Genomic DNA, 22,758 nt, shown 5'->3' with positions numbered 1-22,758 from the left:
TCAGAGCCAGAAAAGACCTTCTGCGTCTATCAGTGACTTCCTCTTCATGTGTCATAGAAAGAGTTCAACATGCTTTACAAAATCCATTACATTTTAAGACCATTTCCAATATCTGCTATCATAAATCAAGAAATCCATTTATTCAAGGTTACTTATGGAGAATTAATCACACAGAAAATTTTAACAACTCCTTTTTCAAAAATTAAAGTACTTTACTATACTTGGCATTCCTACACATAATGATATGGATTCAAACACTGAAAGCATTAAGGGCATATAATTAAAATTCATGGGCTTAGACATTTAAAAAAAGGTTTACTATGTAGTACTCTCTGTAACTAATATTCCAGAAAAATAAACCACAATACAAACACAATGTAATCTCCTTTGGACTTCTCATCTGCTTAAGTGGCATTAGGTAACGTAAGAAGTTGTTCCAAAACACTTGTATGTACTTGATACAGCCTCAAAAACATGAAATAAAAAAAATCTGAAAAAAAATGAGATGAAAAGAACTGTGGACACCATGCATCAGGAACAAAAACTCAAGAATTTCTCTATTTGTGATGACTTCTAAAACCTATCTTCCTAATTTGGAAGGCAAATTTACTCAAAAGATAAAAATACACTGGTCAGTTATACAACATTTTCAGCCTTTATTGAGAGTACAGTCATCATGCCAAAATTCATCCATCAATATACAACCTTATTTCCCATCTAAAGTTAATGAGAATGTATTTTATTTTAAATGGGACATAGAGGCAACATGCCAAGAATTAAAGTACAACCATAAAGTTTTAGTTTCACACTTTGAATATCAACAAAGCAGTAATTCCTAAAATCATGAAAACATGATAAAGTATCTATACAGAAAAAAATGAACATTTAAGTCATTTCACGCTTTCTTAATATCATATAATGAAAACAGATGTACCTATAATTTCAGCCTACAGATAGCATACTTCATAAGGTCATTATTCATTTAAAATAGTACAAATGTTTACAAAGAACATTTCACTTAAATTTCACAGCTGCTTATAAAATGGTACTTGCAAGACTGACCTATATAAAGAAATAAGAGTCTCATCAAGAGATGGTAAATTATAAATATATAATATATCACAATGTTAAAATCCTCAGTGCAAATCAATAAAGATAATGATCTTTGGAGAGGAAAGTATTTAGCTTTACATATTTACTGTGAATTTACATATTAATAAGAAACACATTTAAACCTTGCCCTGCCACAGAATTATTTTGCGGGGGGGGGGGGGGGGGGGGGGGGGGGAGATGTACTTTTTGAATATGTGTACATCAAAACCAAAAAGTTAACTTTTACTTTTTCCTTTATTGGCAACTTTTGATGCATTTTTTGGTTTTGGTTCCCAGAGGGCATTTTTTACAAATCTTGAAGCTGCACCTCTGTCCAGCTTGCCAGCCTTTTTCTTGTCTGTTATTTCCTTGACTCTGTTCATATATACTCTGATTCTTTCCTTAAAGATAAAAAACAAAGGCAATAGATTTACTAAGCTATTCGCCACCACTGAATTTTATTATACTGTACACCTTGGTTAAATTCAACATATACGTATTTATTGCCTATTAAAGTGCATGGTGCTAGGAAATGCAAATGAACAGGATAAATATGCTCCCTGCTTGCCTGGAGTTCATAGTCGGAGGGTGGGGAAAGACAGATGTTAAAAAGTCATTTCAGAAGTCTTCTGTTTCCAAAGAGTTAGAATCACACTAAGACATTACTCCAGAAATAAACATTGAATTGAAAGTTTCTAGGTGGTTATACATTTTTGAAAAACACCATTAACATAAATCTACATATTAACTGTTTTGTATCTAAAGTAAAAAACCGGAGCTTTCATATACTTGCAAAATACAAACTAAATTCTCCTGAAATTTTTCTAAACAGGAAATACATGAGGTAGTACTTAACTATCTTTTCACATTACCATCTAGTGTAACAATTAGGGAGAATGAAAATACAAATTATTCAATTTTATAATTTTGGTAAGTACATGAAATTTTCTAATAAAATATACAGTTCTAATCAGACTTTACAAGGTGAGAAACATAATATGTTGCTGTACCACTGTGAATCTTCTGAGACAATTAATCAGCATAAATGGCTATCTTACGCTTCAAATGGAGAAATAAAGTTGATGACAGCCATAAAACAGCAGAGTAAAAGACTGATCACTGCTTAAAAACAAGCTTTATTAAAATAATCAACATAGTTAATGCAAAATCTTAAAATGTTTTCATTGTGAAAGACTGGCAACTCTGCTCCACACTCTCTAGTGACGCCCCATTTCTGTCTGAATAAAAAAGCACAGTGCTTATGATGGTGGATACTAGCTGCAGCACACACACACCAACCTGCCTTGGGGTCTTTGCCCTGCTTATTCCTCTGCCTAGAAGGATATTTCCTCAATTACCCATACGGCCACTTCCTCTCTTCCTTCCATTCTACTCAAATGTTAACCTTGTCATTGAGGCCCTGACTTCAGCATTTTAAACTGCAGTCCTATCCAAGCACTCCAGTCCCCCTTACCCTACTCTTTTTCTTTGTTCCCATAACTTTCCAACATACTACATATTCATATATATTTCTTATTTGTTTACTTTATTATTTGTCTCCTCCATTAGATACAGTCTGGTGTCTGCCACAAGGGCAGGGATCAGCATTACTCACAGAGGAATCATCTCTCACTTGGAAATAATGCCTAGCTCCCAGTAAGCACTCAAATATTTGTTGAATGAGTAAACTGACTTTTCCCATTTGTGATACATATGGCAAATAAGTTTCCTATCATACACTAAGTCTGTGATCAATTAGTAACATCTACACAAGGTCAGAAAAGGGGAACAGGTTCTGTAATCCCAGCACTTCGGGAGGCCGAGGCGGGCAGATCACGAGGTCAGGAGATCGAGACCATCCTGGCTAACATGGTGAAACCCCGTCTCTACTAAAAATACAAAAAATTAGCCGGGCGTGGTGGCAGGCGCCTGTAATTCCAGCTACTCGGGAGGCTGAGGCAGGAGAATGGTGTGAACCCGGGAGGTGGAGCTTGCAGTGAGCCAAGATCACGACACTGCACTCCAGCCTGGGCGACAGAGCAAGACTCCATCTCAAAAAAAGAAAAAGAAAAAAGGAAGAGGTTTATGCATGCTTTTTATTCACCAACCCTTATCTAGAATATTAATGTACTACTTCAAAAGTAGATTCTGAGGTAGAAAGAAAACAAATGACCTTGTCCTTTCACAAAGACAGTATCAAGTACTCCAAATAACTTCATGTTAATGGAAAAAAGAGAAATTGTATGTAAAGTCTATATTAGGAAGTTGAAAACAGATGATACAAGCCATCATTTTAAAGGTTTAAAGCCGTATCACTGGTCAAACCAAGATCTGCATATCATATTGCTTTATACTTTTGCTTTAAATATTTTTCACAATTGTTTTATTTAAAAATAAATTTATTTTCCCCCCCAAGAACTTTAAAATAAGGAAATGTCTTAGACTACATGTTGAAAAACTGAAGACAACAGATCTGGCTTACTCATTTTTAAAAAGTAAAGGACCAAGTGCTTTACTAAGTTGTAAATAACATACATATCAACTACCCTAAAACTTGAGAACAAGAATACAATGTCAAGTGTATTTCATATCTATATTTGCCTTATATTTTATAAACACAAAGAATCAATTTATTAATATTCTTATTCATAAAACCAAGTCAAGAAGGTAACCATAAGTTTGATTTCTAATTTTTCTCTTCAAATTGAATGATTTAATTTTTGAAGTCAGCAAAAACTCCAAGATACCAGACCTTATATACTGTACTTATACATCTAAATGGAATACAAAGACAAACCTAGAAGATTTATTACAGGTTGTAAATATGTCTAATGCAGAATTACTGGACAGTACACATACAGCTGGTGCCAAAAAAGCTTTTAGCTTTGTTGCTGAACTGGATTCTTTACTGCTGAGAAAATGAATTAATGGAGGAATTGAAAAGGTGGGAGGGAGAAACTTTCCCGTCTTTGCTAGTAAATCAACTAGAATATACTTTTAAGAACTGTACAGAAGTTTAAAAAAAAAAAGTAGTTCCAGAGATAAACAGGATTTCAAGAATTTATAAGAAAAATAATACCTAAGTTATAAATAATTACTAGAATCGTAACATTTTCCCATTCCGAGATTTATATAATATATGGAATACCAATTATCTGAAAAAGGTGAGAGAAAAAAAAACCCAAAGATAATAAGGTCTGGCTCACTTTCATAATTTCAACTCGAATTCTGCTCTCCCTAATTTGTGTGACAAAGGTAGTGTGACAAACCTCAGGAATACAACAACAAACACATAAAATAAAAAGAAATTAAAATCTTACCAATTCCTGTTTTACTGGATGTTCCTTAGGATTAACTCCTTGGGTTGCCAAATAAACTACAAGAGAAAAATTTCATGGAATAAAATGGTGAATGTATTAATTTAAAACATTCCAATTAAAGAAACTAGTTATTCACAAAAAAGGAAAGTCCTACAAACAATTAAACTTTAAATTATTCAATTTCCACATAATACTAAATCTATGTGTGGCTCACTGGCATCCAGATTTAAAAATAAGTATCTATTAAAAGTGTTATGAAGTATAATTGTATATAAATTGTTAGCATTTTAAAAATAAATCATCTTTCACACAAGAAGTAATTTGCTTTCTAATTAATTCCAAAGTAACACACATACCCCAAAACATTGAATTTAATGTGTATGCAGAAACCAAATCCACTTTTGCTTGTTCAAGTGGATCCAACTGTTAAAAAAGAAAGAGAGAGGGAAAGAGAGAAAGTGAGACAGAAAAAAAATACACAAACTTTGAACACCATCTGATAACATTTTAGACTTTTACCAAGTACAGTGTATCAAAGAAGTTTTTTTCACTTCATATAATCCAATAACCAAATGATCTGAAAATAATTTGTAAAAAGAAGTTTTCTTAATGAGTGACTTTTGTCCACAAATTTTCACCTTAGGGTATCATCTTTAGTTAGACAAGGAAAGTGTATAACCCAAGAAAAATTCTTTTGAATTATTTTAATTTCGGGAGTTACGATCTGGGCTTTGTAAGTCAAAAGTAATTTATCAATATAAACATTGTACATGATGCATTTATGTATAAGAAGCAGGCTTAGGCAATACCAAAGACAGAAGAAACATAATGAGATTTGTTTTAGACTGTCAAAGTCAATTTACTGTTTTTGTCCTATAGGGTTTCCAGAAACCCTGATAACATCATTGTAATACTTAAAAGGTCAAAGATAGAGTCTGTCAAAAAGAATACTGTGAGTGCTCCTTTTTTTTCCAAAACCAAGTTAAAAACATAGTTAGGAGGTATTTCCTAAGGCTGGAGTTTTGTTTTGTTTTGTTTCCCCCCTAAAAATACCCAAACACTAATAAAATTGAAATAAAGGGGAAAAGGGGCATAGGTCATTAATCTGTTTCTTCTTCCACATGTTTCATAAAATAGCATTCTGTTTTATGAAATTCATTTTTAGGAAATTACGTTTTTAAAATACCTTCTGCAACAACTCATTTCTAGAAACAGACATCATGGTCTTCAGCATCTCATCCACAGCACCAATGGAATTCTCAAACGCTGACAAATACTCGTGAATTTCTACTGGATAGTCTTCATTAATTTCTTCACCTGCCATTATGGCTGACTGGAAAAAATTAAATTCTTTGAATTCGTATTAGAGACAGAGCTTGTTCTTTAGTTTACAAAAAAAAAAAATCAATAGGTCATATCATGTATTTCAAAGGCACTAAGAGTTAAAACCCGAAGACAAATCTTTTTAAAATTTAATTCTAGATTAACTACATTCCAATTTGTCCCCTTCTTAAGTTTCTTGGGGGGCTGTGGAAGAAGAATCAACCAAAGCCCACTAATGCTATGCACACCAAACCCTCAACATTTTTGTTTTGTTTTGTTTTGAGATGGGGTCTCCCTCTGTCGCCCAGGATAGTGCAATCACCACTCACTGCAACTTCCGCCTGCTGGGCCCAAGCGATCCTCCCACCTCAGCCTCCTGGGTAGCTGGGACTACAGGCCCATTGCCACCATGCCCAGGTAATTTTTTTGTATTTTTAAAGAACTTTTACAGAACTAAAGACATGATGACCAAACATGAGATAGCAATAATCAAAATCCTACATTTTAAAAACTGTTGAATCAGCAAAGCAATTAAAGTTTGATAAATAGATCCCCTAATGATTGCTGAAGAAATGGTAAGCAAAGCACTTTTTTTAGAAAAACATGTATTTTAGTCCTTCTAAATATAGGTGTTGATCTAGGAGCATGTTATATTCAACTAAAAGTAAAAATCTTAGGTCTAAAATACGTATCACAGAAATCATTTTTCAAGCCTATATATATTTATATTCCTTAAGCTTCTTTAAAATATTAATAAGAAATCCAAAGAGTCTATAAATCATATAAAGCCCATAAGCAGAAAAGAGGAAACTTGGGGGAAATAAACAATATGGTTTTCATTTGTGCTAGTGCATACTCTGACAGCCCATACTTTAAAAATTCACCTATATCAATGTATTATTAAAGTATCTAAGTCCAAATTTTAGAAGCAATTCCAAGCCATAGGTAACATCTCTAGAATAAAAAAAATTTTTTTTATATTAACAGAAATACCTCCTTTATCACATAGGTAAGGAGAACAGCATGAATGTGTATGACAGCAAATAGCATTGCAGAATGGAAGTAAAGAGACTTGAGCTTTCTGTCTTGATCACTGACTTTGTCACCTGAGATAAATCATTGAATCTCTCTTGTCCATAAAATAAGGCAGCTGGTCTAATGATCTGTAAAGTTCCTTATAGTTCTAAATGTTATGATTACTTTTAAGTTTGAAAAGTACTATTTAAATATTTAGTGACAACATATCAACATTTTTTCTGAATGAGTATATTCCACTGAGACATTTGGTTTCATTAAAAAAATAAAGTGAAGTCTATCTATTACTACTTGAGTTGTGAAGTTACTATCCAACTACTGTGCAACCAGCAATTAAGGCAATAAGAAAACAAAACTACACAGAAAAGAACTGATTTCCAATTTCAAAAGGTTAACTGAAAATATGCATTTGCCGCTCATCCCTCCCCAAATCCCTACAATATGACAGATGAAATAGAAAAACATGAAAATAAAAATGCTGGAAACCAAGAAAAGCACAGATCTACCAGCAGACTTCAACAGTAGAAACTGTGTAAGCTAAAGAGCAAATTGGGCTGGACACGGTGGCTCACGCTATAATCCCAGCACTTTTGGGAGGCTGAGGCAGGTGGATCTCCTGAGGTCAGGAGTTCGAGACCAGCCTGGCCAACATAGTGAAACCCCATCTCTACTAAAAATACAAAAATTAGCCAGGCGTGGTGGCGCACGCCTGTAATCCCAGCTACTTGGGAGTCTGAGGCAGTAGAACTGCTTGAACCTGGGAGGTGGAGGTTGCAGTGAGCCAAGATTGTGCCACTACACTTCAGCCTGGGCAACAGAGTTAGACTGTCTCTCAAAAAAAAAAAAAATAGAGCAAATGGGATCAGCCTGCAAACAGGAAACAAAGCCAAGAAACCTTACAAACAAAAGAGAATAAGAATTTAGAAATAACTCCAAGAACAGAGCCATAAGCGCTGAAAATAGCTAACCTAATCTCCAGATCTGTGAAAGGACAGCTCCAGCATTTATTGCCTAGATAAAGGTATAAGTATAGGGATACACTGCAAAGAAGACTTGGTTATTTTCTCACTTTATGTAGAATTTTGAACCAATAAATTTGAAAATGTAAATGAAAACAATGATGTTCTTGGGAAGATATCAATTACCAAAACTAAAAAGAAGTACATAAACCATACAGATCATTAAGCACAGAAAAAGAATTACACAGTAGTCAAAGACCTACCCTACAAAGAGGTTCTAGTCCTAGATTTTACAGGTAATTTCTTTCAAATCTTCAAGAAACAGTTAACTCCTATGGTATTTAGCTGTTTAAGAATACAGAGAAAGATGGAAAACCTTTTTCATAACATACACAAAAATAAACTCCAAATGAATTAAAAATGTAAACGTATAAACAGATTATATCAAATATTTACATCATCTAAATGAAACCCAAATGCTATAAAAGGAAATGGCTGACAAACTTAACTACATAAAAACATTTTTGAAAAGTCGTACATGGTAAAAGGATACCATAAGCAAAGTTAAAAGGCAAGAGACAGCCAGGAGAAAGTATCTGACAAAATATCACAAAGAATTAGATAGACTAAATAAACAGTTCCTAGAAAGCAGTAAAACAAATTAAAATAATGAAGATATCATCAACTATCAGATTGGCAATAATTTTAAAGATTAAGAATGTTCAGTGTTAGAAAGGGTATACACTGAAAGTGGAATATAAATTGGTACAGGTTTTTAAAATGCACATACCCTTTGACTCAGGAAATCCTTTTAAGAATCTAGCCTATAAAAATCCTTGCACATGTGCATATAAATTAAAATGTCCTCCTCAAACTTGTCTCTAAACTTCCTCCAGTTTGTCATGTATCCAACTGTCCCTCTGCTGGACTATTACCCATAAGTTTAAATGTTTTATTTCTCCATCTAAGAAAGAAACCAAAAAAAAAAAAAAAACTTCTTGACTTCATATCACCCCCCAGCTAAGGCCCCATTTTCTCTCTTTTACAACAAACTCCTCAAAAGAGGTGCTTATACTAACAGTCTCTAATTCCTTTCCTTCCATCCTTTCTCAAATCTCCTACAAACATACCTTACTTTTCTCTCAAAATTGCACTTGGCAAGGTCACCCACACTACCACATGGTTAAATTCAATGGTCAATTCTCAGTTCTCCTTGAGTGACACTGTTGACTCCCTTCTCTTGGTTTTCTCCGTTTCCTTTCTATCTCACTGGCTCCTTTCTTGGTCTCTTCGATGCATCCTTCTCACATCCTCAGCCCCTTAACCAAGTTTGAAGTGCCCAGAGGCTGTTCCTGACTGTCTTCTCTAATTTACTCCCAGGTAAACTGAGGGTTTTAAATTGCTTTAGTAAACTGAAGACTCCAACATTTGTTTCTCCAAACCTGACCTCTCCATTGAACTTCATATTTACATTTCCAGCTGCATATTCAATATCTCTGGTTGGATGTCTAATAAATTCTCAAACAGAACGTGCCCAAAGCCAAATTCCTAACCTTGCCTACTGCAGTTTTCATCATTTCATTTCACGGCAACTTCAACTTTCCTATTGTTCAGTCCCAAAATTTCAGAGTGATCCTTGACTACTCTCTCTCACTTCATCTTTAATACACGCCCAGAATCTAGCCATGTCCTACCACCTCTACTGCTACTATCCTGGTCCAAACCACGAAACCACTATCCTGGTCCAAACCATGCCTGAATGCCCTCCTAAATAGCCTTCTTGCTTCTGGCCAAAGTCTATTATCAAGAATACAGAGAGACCATTCAAAATGTAAATAAGATTATGCCATGCTTCTGCTCAGAAACTTCCAAAGGCTTGCCACCTCATTCGACATAAGACAAAAATCCTTACAGTGGGCCCGGCATGGTGGCTCATACCTGTAAACCCAGCACTTTGGGAGGCCAAGGCAGGAGGACAGCTTGAGCCCAGGAGTTCGAGACCAACCTGGGCAACATGGCAAGACCCCATATCTATAATTAAAATACATATTTATAGGCTGGGTGCAGTGGCTTATGCCTGTAATCCCAGCACTCTGGGGGGTCAAGATGGAAGGACTGTTTGAACCTAGGAGTTCAAGACCAACTTGGGCAACACAGCGAGACCCCAACTCTATTTTTAAAATCAAAAAATAATAAATATTTATCTTTTAAAAATCCTTACAGTGGGTTCAAAAAGCTCAACACAATTTGTCCTGACTCCCCGTCACCTTCTGTGACTGCATCTCCCACTCTCCCTTGCTTATTTCATTCCAGCCACATTGTTCTTCCCCAACGACATCAGGCACATGCCTACCTCCCTTTGGGCTTCTCTCCTTCCTAGAATACTCTATTCCTCTCTTCCTCCCTTACCAACACCTTCAGAGCTCATTATGTTACCTTCACCAGATCTCCACTCAAATGTCATCTATTGGTATCTCACTCTTAACCACCCCATTTTAAAATGCACACCCCTCCCCTTCACTCCCTATCTCCTCCCCAACCTTACACTCCTCAATATCAACTAACATATTTATTTGTTGCCGGTCTACCGCCAAAAGGCAACTGCATGGGAGCAGGAATTTTTGTGATCTGTTCACAAGCACTGCCTGACAGTCAATACATTTGTTGAAATAAACTATAACAAAATATTGGAAATAATCTAGATATTCATCGACAGGGAAACAGTTAAATGAATTACACCATATTCATCCTTGAAAATATTACATGTCTTCTAAAAATAAAGAAGTAAATCTACATATAGAGACACACAATGAGAAGGAAAAAGTCAGAGAACAGAGAACATTATATATAACACATAATGTGCCTAATATATGGCATTTGGTTTTTTAAAAAAAATTGTATATACATACATGTAGAAAAAGGTCTGGAAAGAGCATACAAAAAATAGACATTTTCTCTGAAAAGAGACAAGGATTAGGGAATAGGTTCAAAGCAGACTCATTTTTTTAACTCTTCATTCTTCATTGTTTACATTTCAAAAAGCACATATTGAATTTTTAATAAAAAACACTTAAATAAAGGCACTTAATAAAGTATTTTGGCTCTTAACAAATACTGCATGTATTTTTAAAAAACACAAAAAGGTCTTTATTTAAATGTGAATTTTTTCATCAAATTTTCCTATTAGAAAATATTTCCTTTCTTCAGAAGAACATAGTAGAGATTTTTCCTGCAATTATTCCCTGTCCCTAAGCCCCAATAAACAAGCAGTTATTTATTGTTAGAACAGGTTAGGGTGAACACTGAAAGCAAGGTAGTAAGTAAGAATAACTGCCCTCATTAAATCTGAACTGAGCCACTTGCCTTTTCCCTAACTAAAAAAATAAAGGCAAGGGGGACTAAAAAATAAAGGCTCTTCTATTATGAGAAATTCCTCTTAATTCAATTGATTTCTACTAACATTTCATATAGGCAGTTGCTGAGTATTTATTCCTTCCACAGAAAAAGCGCAGAAATTTCCCTCTGTCCCCTTAGCTACTCTGACCCCAGGATCAAGCAGTGACTCTACGGTATCAGCAGCAAACTCTTGAATAGCACTGATTATGTGCCAGGCACTACTCTAAGCATTCCACATGCACTTGTTCATCTAAACCTCACAGATGAAGAAACTGAGCCAAATGAAGTTAAAGAACATGCCTAAAGTTGTACATGTTAAAATTTCCAAAGAAGAAAAGAACTCACCCAGCTCTGCTCCTCACCCTCCTCCCGGGTTCTATAGGTACTCCTTGCCCTTCCACATACTCCTTCTAAAACACTGGCTGCAGAGGTAGAGACAGACGGAGAGGGCACGAGAAAACTTGCTTCTCTTCACCACTCAGTAAGGTGTGGCTGAGACTGAGTACCTGGGTTGCGGGGATGCTGCCCAGTAACCCCAACAGATGTTACTGCCACTCAGTCCTTCCTCTCACTGGTTATACAGAAGCCAAAGTACATACAGAACTGAAGTCATCAGCTACCTCTTTCCTTTAATTCTCCACTTCAGGGTGGCCGATCCAGGCAGAAACCTGGGAGGCACCCCAAATCCAATCAGTCCTGTCAATATGGCTCCCTTAATCTCCTTACACCACAAGCTTTCCTCTATTCTCACTGACTAGATTATTTCAACAGCCTTTGAGTAGTGTCCCTATTATCAATTTTTCTCCACTCCCAGTTTTAGATTACAAAATATGCTTTAAACAGTCTGGTCATGGTACTCCTCTGTTTAAAATTCGGCAACAGTTCCCTACCACATGGAAGACAGTTCCAAACCCCTCAGCATAGATGCAAGGCCCATTATGATGTGGCCCTTGCTTGTCTGCCTAACCTCATCTTTCATGGCTCCCCTCTTCCAATCCTAGAGCTGTGGCCATGATGGCAGTTTTCCAAATGTGCCATGCTCTCTCACTCTGAACTTTCACCTGTGTGATTCTCTAAGCCTGAAATGCCCTTCCAACTCCACTTTTTTCAAACACTGCTTATCTTTGGAGGTAAAAAATAGGTTCCAGTTCGGCCAGTGAAGACTTCTCTGCATGCTCTCCTTCTATGCTCTCTGTCTGGACAAATATAACAACTATAAGCTGTCATGTCACTTAAAACACTATCTCTTAATGTATTTTTATTTACTTGACTTCTCCTTTGACTATATGCTCCTTGAGGGGCTATGTCATATTCATGTTGTATCCCCAGTGGCTGACACACAAGGTGACTATAACTCTCAATTTGCCCAAGACAGTTCCACCTTATGCCTGTTGTTTCAGCTTGCCATCAACTCAGCTCCTTTCTTTCTCAGAAGTCCCAGTTTGAACAAAAAATTATATGGCTACCCTAAACAATGCAAGTTCTCTGACCCTTACTACTGCTTCCCATCCCATTTAGCTGGAGAATAGAAGCATCAGAGGAGTTACCCTTTGCACCAGTCAGGTTTCAACTAGAGAAGCAGAACCAGTAGGAGATATATATTAAGAGAGCTATGGCAAGAAACTGGTTTACATAGGGCAGGCTATCAAGGGAGGAACTCATGCTTGAACTCTTGGCTACTAGCTGAAATTGCTGTCTACAAGTGGAATTTCTTCTTTTTTTGGCAGGGAAACCTCAGCTCTGCTTCTAAAGCCTTTCAACTGATTGAATCAGGCCCACCCAGATGATCTAGAATAATCTCCCTTACTTAATTGATTATGGATTTTAATCATAGCTTCAAAATACTTTCACAGCAACACCTACATTCATGTTTGACTGAATATCTGGGGGCTACAGCCAAACCAAGTTGAAACATTAAAAAGACAATCACAGCCAGACACCATGGCTCACATCTGTAATTCCAACACTTTGGGAGACTGACAGGAGGATCACTTGAGCCCAGGAGTTCAAGATCAACCTGGGAAACACAGACAGACCCATCTCTAAAAAAAATATATTTTTTTTTAATTAGCTGGGCGTGATGGCATACACCAGTAGTCCTAGCTACTCAGGAGGCTGAGGTGAGAGAATCACTTGAGTCTAGGAGTTCGAGACTGCAGTAAGTTATGATTACACTACTGCACTCCAGCCTGGGCAACAGAGCAAGGCCCACATCCTTTCTTTTTTTTTTTAAAAAAAAAAAAAAAAAAAAGACTATTGCACTAAGATGCATTCCTAGCATCACAAATATTGTTGCTCTGCCAATACTTTCCCACAACAAGCTTGTTATTTTGATTATCAGGTTCCCAAGTAACTGAACTAGACTTCAAATTCTAGCTAACAAATGTAGAAGAAATGACAACTTGAAAAAGATTCACGACTTTGCAACGCCTAATGAAATTGTAGTTTTAGTCAATGACCACCAACAGATCACTAAAAGTAGGTGAAATGCACATATTATGAACCTCCTGATGTGAGGCAATATAACATACACAGCACCATCCGCAAAGCATTCCCAACTCCCAAAAAAGCTGAATCTGAACAATTAAGCCTACAGAGCTAACTTCCATTTTATAGGAAATACAAAGGATAGAGGAACAAATTACCACCACAAGAAAGCAAACAAATATGGAGTGAGAAATACAGTACTCTACAGGACAACTGACCAGGTTTCTATAACAAGTCAACGGCATGAAGCAAAAAAAAAAAAAAGTGGGGGAAGAAAAACAGAGGAAGAAGAGATTTAAGAGATGTAACAACCAAATGAAATACACAGACCTTGTTTGGATCTTGATTCAAATAAACCAAGTGTAAAAAGATAGTTCTGTGAGAAAGAAATCTGAACATGGACAAAGTATTAGATGACACCAACAAATTATTGATAATTCTGTCATCTATGATAATAGCAATACAGTTATATAAGAAAATTTCCCTGTCTTTTGAGGATGCACACTGAAGTATAGAGGGGTAAAATTATGTAACATTTTGAATTTGCTTAAAAAAAAAAGTAGCCTCCACAAATTATTACAACTTTGAGAGCAAAGATAAGAACCTATGTACATTATTTCTATAGTGAAATTAGATGGCTAACTCACAAACTAGCTTTTAGAATACAACTCCATTCATATATAGGAGAATAACTAAAGAGAAGGTGTCGTCTAGAATATTTAAGCAGCTCCATTACATCTCATTTCAATTCCAAATATAACTGGGGTGAGGGGGAGGAAGGTTACTGGGTGCTCACTACATCTGTGATAGTTGCTGAACATATAGTCTCAAATGAAGTTTGTATTACTAACATTTCCAACAAAAGGCTCACATTCTAGAGTGTCTATTTATTTCAAGAGTATCACAAAAATCCTTTTTTTTTTTTTTTTTGAGACAGAATCTTGCTCTCTCGCCCAAGCTGGAGTACAGTGGCTCAATCTCAGCTCAACGCGACCTCTGCCTCCCAAGTTCAAGCAATTCTCCTGCCTTTTACAGGTGCGTGCCACCATGCCCAGCTAATTTTTGTATTTTTTTAGGAGAGACAGGGTTTCACCATGTTGGCCAGGCTGTCTCGAAATCCTGACCTTGTGATCTGCCCACCTCAGCCTCCCAAAGTGCTGGGATTACAGGTGTGAGCCATCGAGCCCAGCAAATTCCCTTCTTTAAAAAAAAATCCTAATTTCTTGTATTTTTACCTGGCCCTTAAAAATGTAGGCAAAATAAACAAATAAACAAACACCCAAGACTAATGTCAAATAAAAAACTAAAAAAAGACATATGCAACACAAAGATTTTTTAAAGCCTCTATGAATCAATTTAACAATAACAAAAAAAGTACACACAACCCAAAAGAAAAATAAGCAAGAAAATCAACAGTTCACAAATAATCCAGATGACGAATAAGCATAAAGAAAGCTACTCAGCCTTACTGATAATTAAGGAAACATAAATCGCTAAAATACGATGCCATTTTCATCTGTCAAATAGGGAAAAATTAAAAAGATTAATAGTACTAAAATGGACAAAGGTGAGCTGAGAACAGCCTCCCATTCACTATTAGTCAGGGTATAAATTAGTTTAGCATTTTTGTGAGGTAATCTGCACTATGCTTCAAAATCACATATGTACACGTGCTTTGACCTAGCAATTTTACTTCTCAAAGTATATTTTAACGCAAGATAATGTTTAAGGACTTCCACTGCAATGATCTTTAAAATAGTAAACTTTAAAACAGAACAACCCACACATCCATTATTAGAACCTGGTTAAATAAATTATGATATGCCCACCTATTAAAATACTCTGCAGTAGTGAAAAGGTACGAGGTACAGCTTAGAAAGATTCCTAAGCTATATTAAGTGAACAAAAGTTGAAGAACAGCATGTATAATACATCCTATTTATTTATTTATTTATTTGAGTCAAAGTTTCGTTCTTGTTGCCCAGGCTGGAGTGCAGTGGTGCGATCTCAACTCACTGCAACCTCCCCTACTGGGTTCAAGTGATTCTCCTGCCTCAGCCTCCCAAGTAGCTGGGATTACAGGCGTCCACCACACCTTGCCTTTTTTTTTTTTTTTTTTTCTGTATTTTTAGTAGAGATGAGGTTTCACCATGTTGGCCAGGCTGGTCTCAAACTCCTGATCTCAGGTGATCTGCCTGCCTCAGCCTCCCACAGTGCTGGGATTAGAGGCGTGAGCCACCACGCCCAGCTCATCCCATTTATTTTGAAGAAAAAAAGATACATGAATGTGGAGGCATATTTGTATGGTATATGCATGTAAGTTTTCTTAAAGGATCCAAAAGAAGCTGTTAACTGTGGTCACTTCTGGGAAACAAAAAGCAAGAAAGTGAAGAAGTACATTTTGTTACACTCTCTGAATTACAATTTTTAAAGAATAAAATATGTAACATATTATAATAATACTTAAGTTTATAAATAAAAACTTCAATCATCTCAAATTTTGAAATTTACTTTATTCTCAAACATACCAGATAAAAATGTCATTTCCCCCTACTTAGCAGCAACAACTAAACCTATATTCTTTACCACTGTTACATTCAAAGAACCATATAAATGTGTTTTCTACACCTAAATTGTCTAGCCACCAGGTGGCTATTTTCCTCTATTCTCATGGTACAAAAGCCTCCTCTGGCCTGCTTGCTACATGGCCATACCTCCCAGTCAACTGGTTTAAAGATGCTTTTGCAAGTTCTCATCTTCTCTTTCTGCCCCCAGCCAACCATTCTAGCTCTAGGCCTACTGAACATTCATTCCTAACGAAATTCACAAAAGACATAAATTAATGCTACCCAACCTCAACAGGTCCTCTGTCAGTTGCCTGACAGTTCCATTATTTATCCCTGATACCTCCTCAGCACTTATTGCAAAATGTCATGTAAATGAGTAATATTTACTGAGCATTTACCACATGCCAGACACTAGGGACTCTCTTATTCAATAGATATTTAATTAGCCTCTATGATAGGCAGCCCTGATACTTGGAAGATAACAGTGAGCAAAAACTTGCCTGCTCTGCACTTACTGTTTAGTGTGGATGATAGACATTAATCAAAGAATCACAGAAATATAAAATAACAACAGTAATATGAAGAAATAAATCATGCTATGAGACTATAAACTAGTGTACATGACAATCTGAGGGAAGACAGAATGCTTCCTCAAGAAAGCACTCGATGACAGAGATGAATTAAGCAGACAAAAACTGTAGTGCGGGCGGAGAGAGTTCTCACAACTCTACGACTGGGCACTAATATTAGCTTCACTTTACAGATGGCACAACAGAAACAGGTCACAGGGCTGGTAAGTGGTAAAGCTCGGCAGAATGGAACTCAAATCGAATGGAGGAGGAACATCCCTCATAAATCCCATCAGTGGATTCGTGTGGGATGCTCTCTGGACAAAATCTTTAATACAACATATAAGGTTTGTTCCTCCCTGAAAATCTATTCCTCTAACCCTTCCAGCCTTAACTCCCATCTTTACCCTATTCCCCAACATCACACTCAACTTCTGTTCCTGTCACTACTCCACGTGACTAGAATCTCCAATTTCCTTAGCAACGTTCAGCAGGCCTGGAGCTACCGAACATGGGGCATTAGCAAGTGGCCACAGAGGAAAGAAGACTGACAAAAGCATCTTTAAAACAGCTAACTGGGAGATGTGACCATGAAGGAAGGGAATTGAGGTCCTGTCATAGTCCTTTCCCTCTACTTGGAATACCCGTGTTCCTCCGTTTTGCACTGCTATGCAGGAATACCTGAGGCTGGGTAATTTATAAAGAAAAGGGGTTAGATTTGGCTCCCAGTTCTGCAGGCTACACAAGAAGCATAGTGTCAGCATCTGCTTTTGGTGAGATAAAGGGGGAGCAGACATGTGACAGGGCAGGAGAAATGGCAATAGAGGAGCTTCCATGTTCTTTTAAACAACCGGCTCTAGGAGTGAACTAATAGAGTGAGAACTCAACTCATTACCTCAAGGACAAACCAAAACATTCAATCTGCCTCCATGACCCAAATATCTCCCACTAGGCCTACCTCCAACACTGGAAGTGACATTTCAACAAGAGATTTGGAGGAGACACACACCCAAATCATATCAACCTCCTCTTCATAAGAGTCTCCATTTTCTTGGCCTAGTGAAACTTATCAATCCTTTAAAACCCACCTCAAATGCTCCCTCCTCTATAAAGGTGTCCATACCTCCCAAACGAAAGTGGTCTCTTCTTCCTCTTTGCTCCCAAGGTTCTCTGAATATAACTGTAATACAGTTATCACACTAGTGTGCAACTATCTGCTTGACTTAACATTATCACATATCTATCAATAACACTCCTTAAGTTCTTGATAAATCCAAAGGTGTCAATCTTCATTTCACCTGATCCATCAGCTGCACCTGACAAAACTGAACATACTACTCTACTGTAAATTCTACAACACCAGACTCAAAATTGTCCTTGTCCCTCACTGGCTGCTCAGTCTGTCTCATTTGGTGGTTATTCCTCATTTTCCCAACTTGTTAATGTTAAAATGCCTAAGGACTCAGGCCTTGTGCCCCTTCTCTTTTCTGTCTACATTTACTCCTTTAACGACTGTCTCCGGTCTCACAACTTTAAATACCATCTGTTCACTGACAATTCCCAAACGTCTGTTTCCAGCAATGACCACTCTGAAGTCCATAATGAACATATTCAACTGCCTACTCAACATCTCCACTTAGATGACTAACAGACATCACAAACTTATCATGTCCTTAACTGAACTCCGAATCTTCCCACAAACCTGCCCCTCCCACAGTTTTCTACTTCTCAGTTAATGGCAATTCCCTTCTTCTAGTTGCTCAAGCCCCAAACTTTGACAATAACCTTATTCTTACAATTCACTTTCAATCTGTAAGCAATTCTGTTTGCTTTTCCTAGAAAATACATCTAAAATTAAACTGCTTCTCCACCTTCACTTCTTTCCAGCCAGTTAAGATGTTATCATCTCATCTGAACTACAACACCTCCGTGATTAGTCTCCTGGTTTTCACCTACCCCACCCCACAGCAAACTATTCTTAAACACAGCAGCCAGAGAAGATTCTATTAAAACGTGAGTCAGGCTGGGCGCAGTGACTGACGCCTGTAATCCCAGCACTTTAGGGGGCTGAGACAGGTGGATCACCTGAGGTCAGGAGTTCGAGACCAGCCTGGCCAACACGGTGAAACCCTAACTCTACTGAAAATACAAAAAATTAGCTGGGCATGGCGATGGGTGCCTGTAATCCCAGCTACTCCGAAGGCTGAGGCAGGAGAATCGTTGGAACCCAGGAGGCGGAGGTTGCAGTGAGCCGAGATTGTGCCACTGCACTCCAGCCTGAGCAACAGAGTGAGACTCCGAAAGAAAAGAGGGGCGAGATGGGGTGGGGCAGGGCGGGCAAGGGCAGGGCAGGAAAGGAAACAAAAGAAACAAAAGACAATAAAGTAAAATAAAGTAAAATAAAATAAAATAAAACAAACCTAAGTCAGATCATGTCACTCCTCTGCTCCTACCTTTCCATTGGTTATTTACTCACTGGGCTATTGCTCAAGGCAAGATTCATGTCGAGGCACATTTTGAACTCCACATCACTAACATAATGTCTTGTCATGTATTAGTTAGTTAGCAACTATTTGTTTACTAACTAAAACCAATCAAAGTAACCTAAGACCTAATTTTGGAAACTCTTAATATCAGATTACAGTTTGAGCTTACAGATACTAGAAAGTCACCACATGGATCCAAACAAACATACAATAATGTACATTCCAGGGCTCTTCCCATCTCTACACCAAATAATTATACACAGTTATGAACTAAGCCAAAGAACAAATCCAACATGATTGTTTTTTGGAATTTGAGAGCCATTTGCTGTTGTTGCACCAGAATTCTATTACTGTAATGAATTACTGTAATGACTTTTTCGCACTGCATTATCTTAGGAGAAAATAACAATGAAATGTACACACAAGTTCTCAATAAATATTGCTGTCTTGGGCAAACAGTGACTCCATGTTAGTGTGGTCTGTAACTCTCCTTCAGTCCCACAGTAAAATTCCTGAGTAAATATAGACTTCTTCCTTTTCTAAAAAATATATTAACATCTAAAAATAAATTTATCCCAAAGTCTAATAGGAGACTATATAAATTACGAGGATATTGCTCAAGATTGAGATGAACAATTACATTAAATTAAATTTACTTCTATTCAAAGTTTAATTCAAAGCATTTCCAAAATTACAGCAATCAGGCAGCGAAATTACCTTCCAAAACAATATGGAAGTTGATTATTACAATTATCTTATTTCTGAAATAACAGTATATAGGGTTGTTGCATAGATTAAATAAACTAGATAAAAGCCATTAGAACGGGGCCTGGCTCAGTTAGCACTCAATACATTAGATAGTATTTTACTAAAAGTGAAAATTATCAAATACTCTAATCCAATGTGAACTATTTAGAGCCATGCTTGAAGGGTCAACTCTTTGGAAACAGTAGCTGAGATAATACATATGAAGAGCCATTTGAAAAGGTAAAAGCAGTTAAGAAAAAAATTACATTACTTTTGAACTGTGATACATACAACACAGCTAACTGAAGGCAGCTGTAGTATCTTTTGACTGAGAATTTTATTTTGAAAAACCGTTATTCACACTTGTCATTATCTTTCAACAAAACAATGAGTTCTACCATTTCCACCAAACACAAACATTTCTCTGTACTTCAATTTTGTTTTTGAATCAAAAATACAGGGTTAAATAACTAAAAGTATAACTGGGTTGTTTGTAACACAAAGGATAAGTGCCTGAAGGGATGGATACCCCATTTTCCATGTGATTCTTACACATTGCATGCTTGTATCAAAACATCTCGTGTACCCCATAAATATATACACCTATGTACCCACAAAATTTTTAAATTTAATTTTTTAAAAAATCACGGTTAAGTCTTGGTTCAGTCTACCATCAGACAGTCCTAATAGGTTAATAAGTGGATAGCAAACATCTCATTGCGACAAATACATCTTTATCAAGCCAAAACTGAACTGCAGTCAGCAAACATGAGGACATTAAAGTTATTCTGAAACAAGTTTGAGTCACACTGCACTTATCCGGGTCATCAAGAAAAACTGCTCTCTTGGATTACCCACTACAGATTTCAGCTAAAGGTCGAAATTAGCCCACTATCTCAGATGAGCTAATACTGCAGCAGCAGGCAGTCTGTGAATGTGGATGATAAACGGAGCTAACACAGTAAAGTTACTCCCCTAGACGTTCCACTTTAGCCTCTCTCCCTAAGCAAGATTGAAAACAGCTGAAAATTGTGAAGACTTCAATGTTTTTTGATTTTTGTTTTTAATATCTTCGTCTTCCAAGATTTGAGAAGGGGGTGGTTAACAAACGAAGAAAAAGAGAGAGACCGGAGCAAAAGAGAGAAATGAGGGGCCGGGGTAAGCCAAAGCCTGCAAGCAGCCCCAAAACAAGCGGAAGTGGGGGACCTGCAACAATGCTGCCCTAACGAAGAGCTGTGAGAGACTGCATTCCTGGAAGGCTATGCAGCCAAACTCCGATTCTCTCAGTCTGCCCAGAGGATGACAGGGGAATCCCAGGAGAGGAAAAGCGGAGTTAAACAGGAGCAGGAGAAAAACTGAAACTACACCTTTGAAAAATACCTCACGGCCTTCTACTCCAGTCTCCCGGAAAGCGGTCGGGCAACGATGACGACAATGACGCGCCGGCTCTGCCCCCGCCACGAGCGGCGCTTTCCGATGATCTCACGCTGCTCGCCACGCCCCCTGCTCCTTCACTCTTCTCCAAAGGCAAATTTCATTTTGAGTAGCTCAGACCCATGTTGTGGGAGACGATTGCGGCGGCACTCGGAACCTTTGTCTACCTTTGTACCCGGCTAACACTTACCCCAAATACAGGTTGAGTGTATTTAACCAGGAAAAAAATCTTAGTTATCGAAACTTTGTTCGGGTTTTTACTTTCCCAGAAGCTTTTTTCAGGGCCCTCATTCTTTCTACCCTTTTATTGTCTGCCTCTAGATGAGCCTCTTAGAGCAGCTTCCCAGATTATCCGTGGGGAAGAACAGGTTCTTTATTAGATTATCCGTGGGGAAGAACGGGTTCTTTATTTTTCCAATCTGTCAGTAAAAGGTACTTCTATAAAATACAGTAGAAATGAATTAGTAGAAAAATGGGGAAAATATGTGCAAAATACAAGCCCAAATTTTTTATTAGTTTCAAATAAATGTAAAATTGCATTTCAATGTATGCAATCAGAACAAACATAATAGAAAATAAAGGCATTAACAGAAACTGTACATACTGTTCATTGAAAGTGTAGTATAAGCGATTGAGCATTGTCTTAACATTTGTAACTTGTCATTCCACGGCTGTAATTTGATAAAAAGTTATGCATGAAACAGTTGTCCATATATTAAATGCATGTAAAAGCATTTTGAACAAGCACCATGTATGTAATATTTAAAGTTTTGGGGGAGGTTCCAAAATGGCCGAATAGGAACAGCTCCAGTCTACAGCTCCCAGCATGAGCGACGCAGAAGATGGGTGATTTCTGCATTTCCAACTGAGGTACCGGGTTCATCTCAGTGGGGCTTCTCAGACACTGGGTGCAGCCCACAGAGCAGGGCGAGGCATGACCTCACCTGGGAAGCGCAAGGGATCAGGGAATTCCCTTTCTTAGCAAAGGGAAGCCATGATAGACGGTACCTGGAAAATTGGGACACTCCCACCCTAATACTGTGCTTTTCCAACAGTCTTAGCAAACGGCACACCAGAAGATTATATCCCGTGACTGGCTCAGAGGGTCCCACGCCCACGGAGCCTGGCTCACTGCTACCACAGCAGTCTGAGATCAAACTGCAAGGCAGCAGCGAGGCTGGGGGAGGGGCGTCTGCCATTGCTGAGGCTTAAGTAGATAAACAAAGTGGCCAGGAAGCTTGAACTGGGTGGAGCCCATCGCAGCTCAAGGAGGCCTGCCTGCCCCTGTAGACCCCACCTCTGGGGGCAAGGCATAGCTGAACAAAAGGCAGCAGAAACTTCTG

The 22,758-nt window shown here is 37.6% G+C and overlaps 1 protein-coding gene across 3 annotated transcripts; it reads right to left on the bottom strand.

Moving 5' to 3' along the window:
- Positions 1-632: 632 nt before the first annotated feature.
- On the bottom strand, positions 633-21,449 carry C1D (C1D nuclear receptor corepressor). Of its 3 annotated transcripts, none has more exons than XM_001167269.7 (5): positions 21,362-21,449; positions 5,599-5,745; positions 4,769-4,835; positions 4,413-4,468; positions 633-1,493 (listed from the first exon to the last, which is right to left on the bottom strand). In XM_001167269.7, the coding sequence occupies exons 2-5, from the start codon at positions 5,734-5,736 to the stop codon at positions 1,329-1,331; spliced, it is 426 nt and encodes a 141-aa protein (XP_001167269.1). In that variant the 5' UTR covers positions 5,737-5,745; positions 21,362-21,449; the 3' UTR covers positions 633-1,328. The 3 variants fall into 3 exon arrangements, with proteins under 3 accessions (XP_001167269.1, XP_009440852.1, XP_054533904.1); XM_009442577.5 differs by having other exon boundaries at positions 21,349-21,440; XM_054677929.2 differs by having other exon boundaries at positions 633-3,143; positions 21,362-21,426.
- Positions 21,450-22,758: the final 1,309 nt, after the last annotated feature.

Source organism: Pan troglodytes, chromosome 12, assembly GCF_028858775.2.
Source record: "Pan troglodytes isolate AG18354 chromosome 12, NHGRI_mPanTro3-v2.0_pri, whole genome shotgun sequence".
In the NCBI taxonomy this organism is placed as follows: domain Eukaryota; kingdom Metazoa; phylum Chordata; class Mammalia; order Primates; family Hominidae; genus Pan; species Pan troglodytes.
This window is presented reverse-complemented; position numbering and strand designations above follow the sequence as displayed.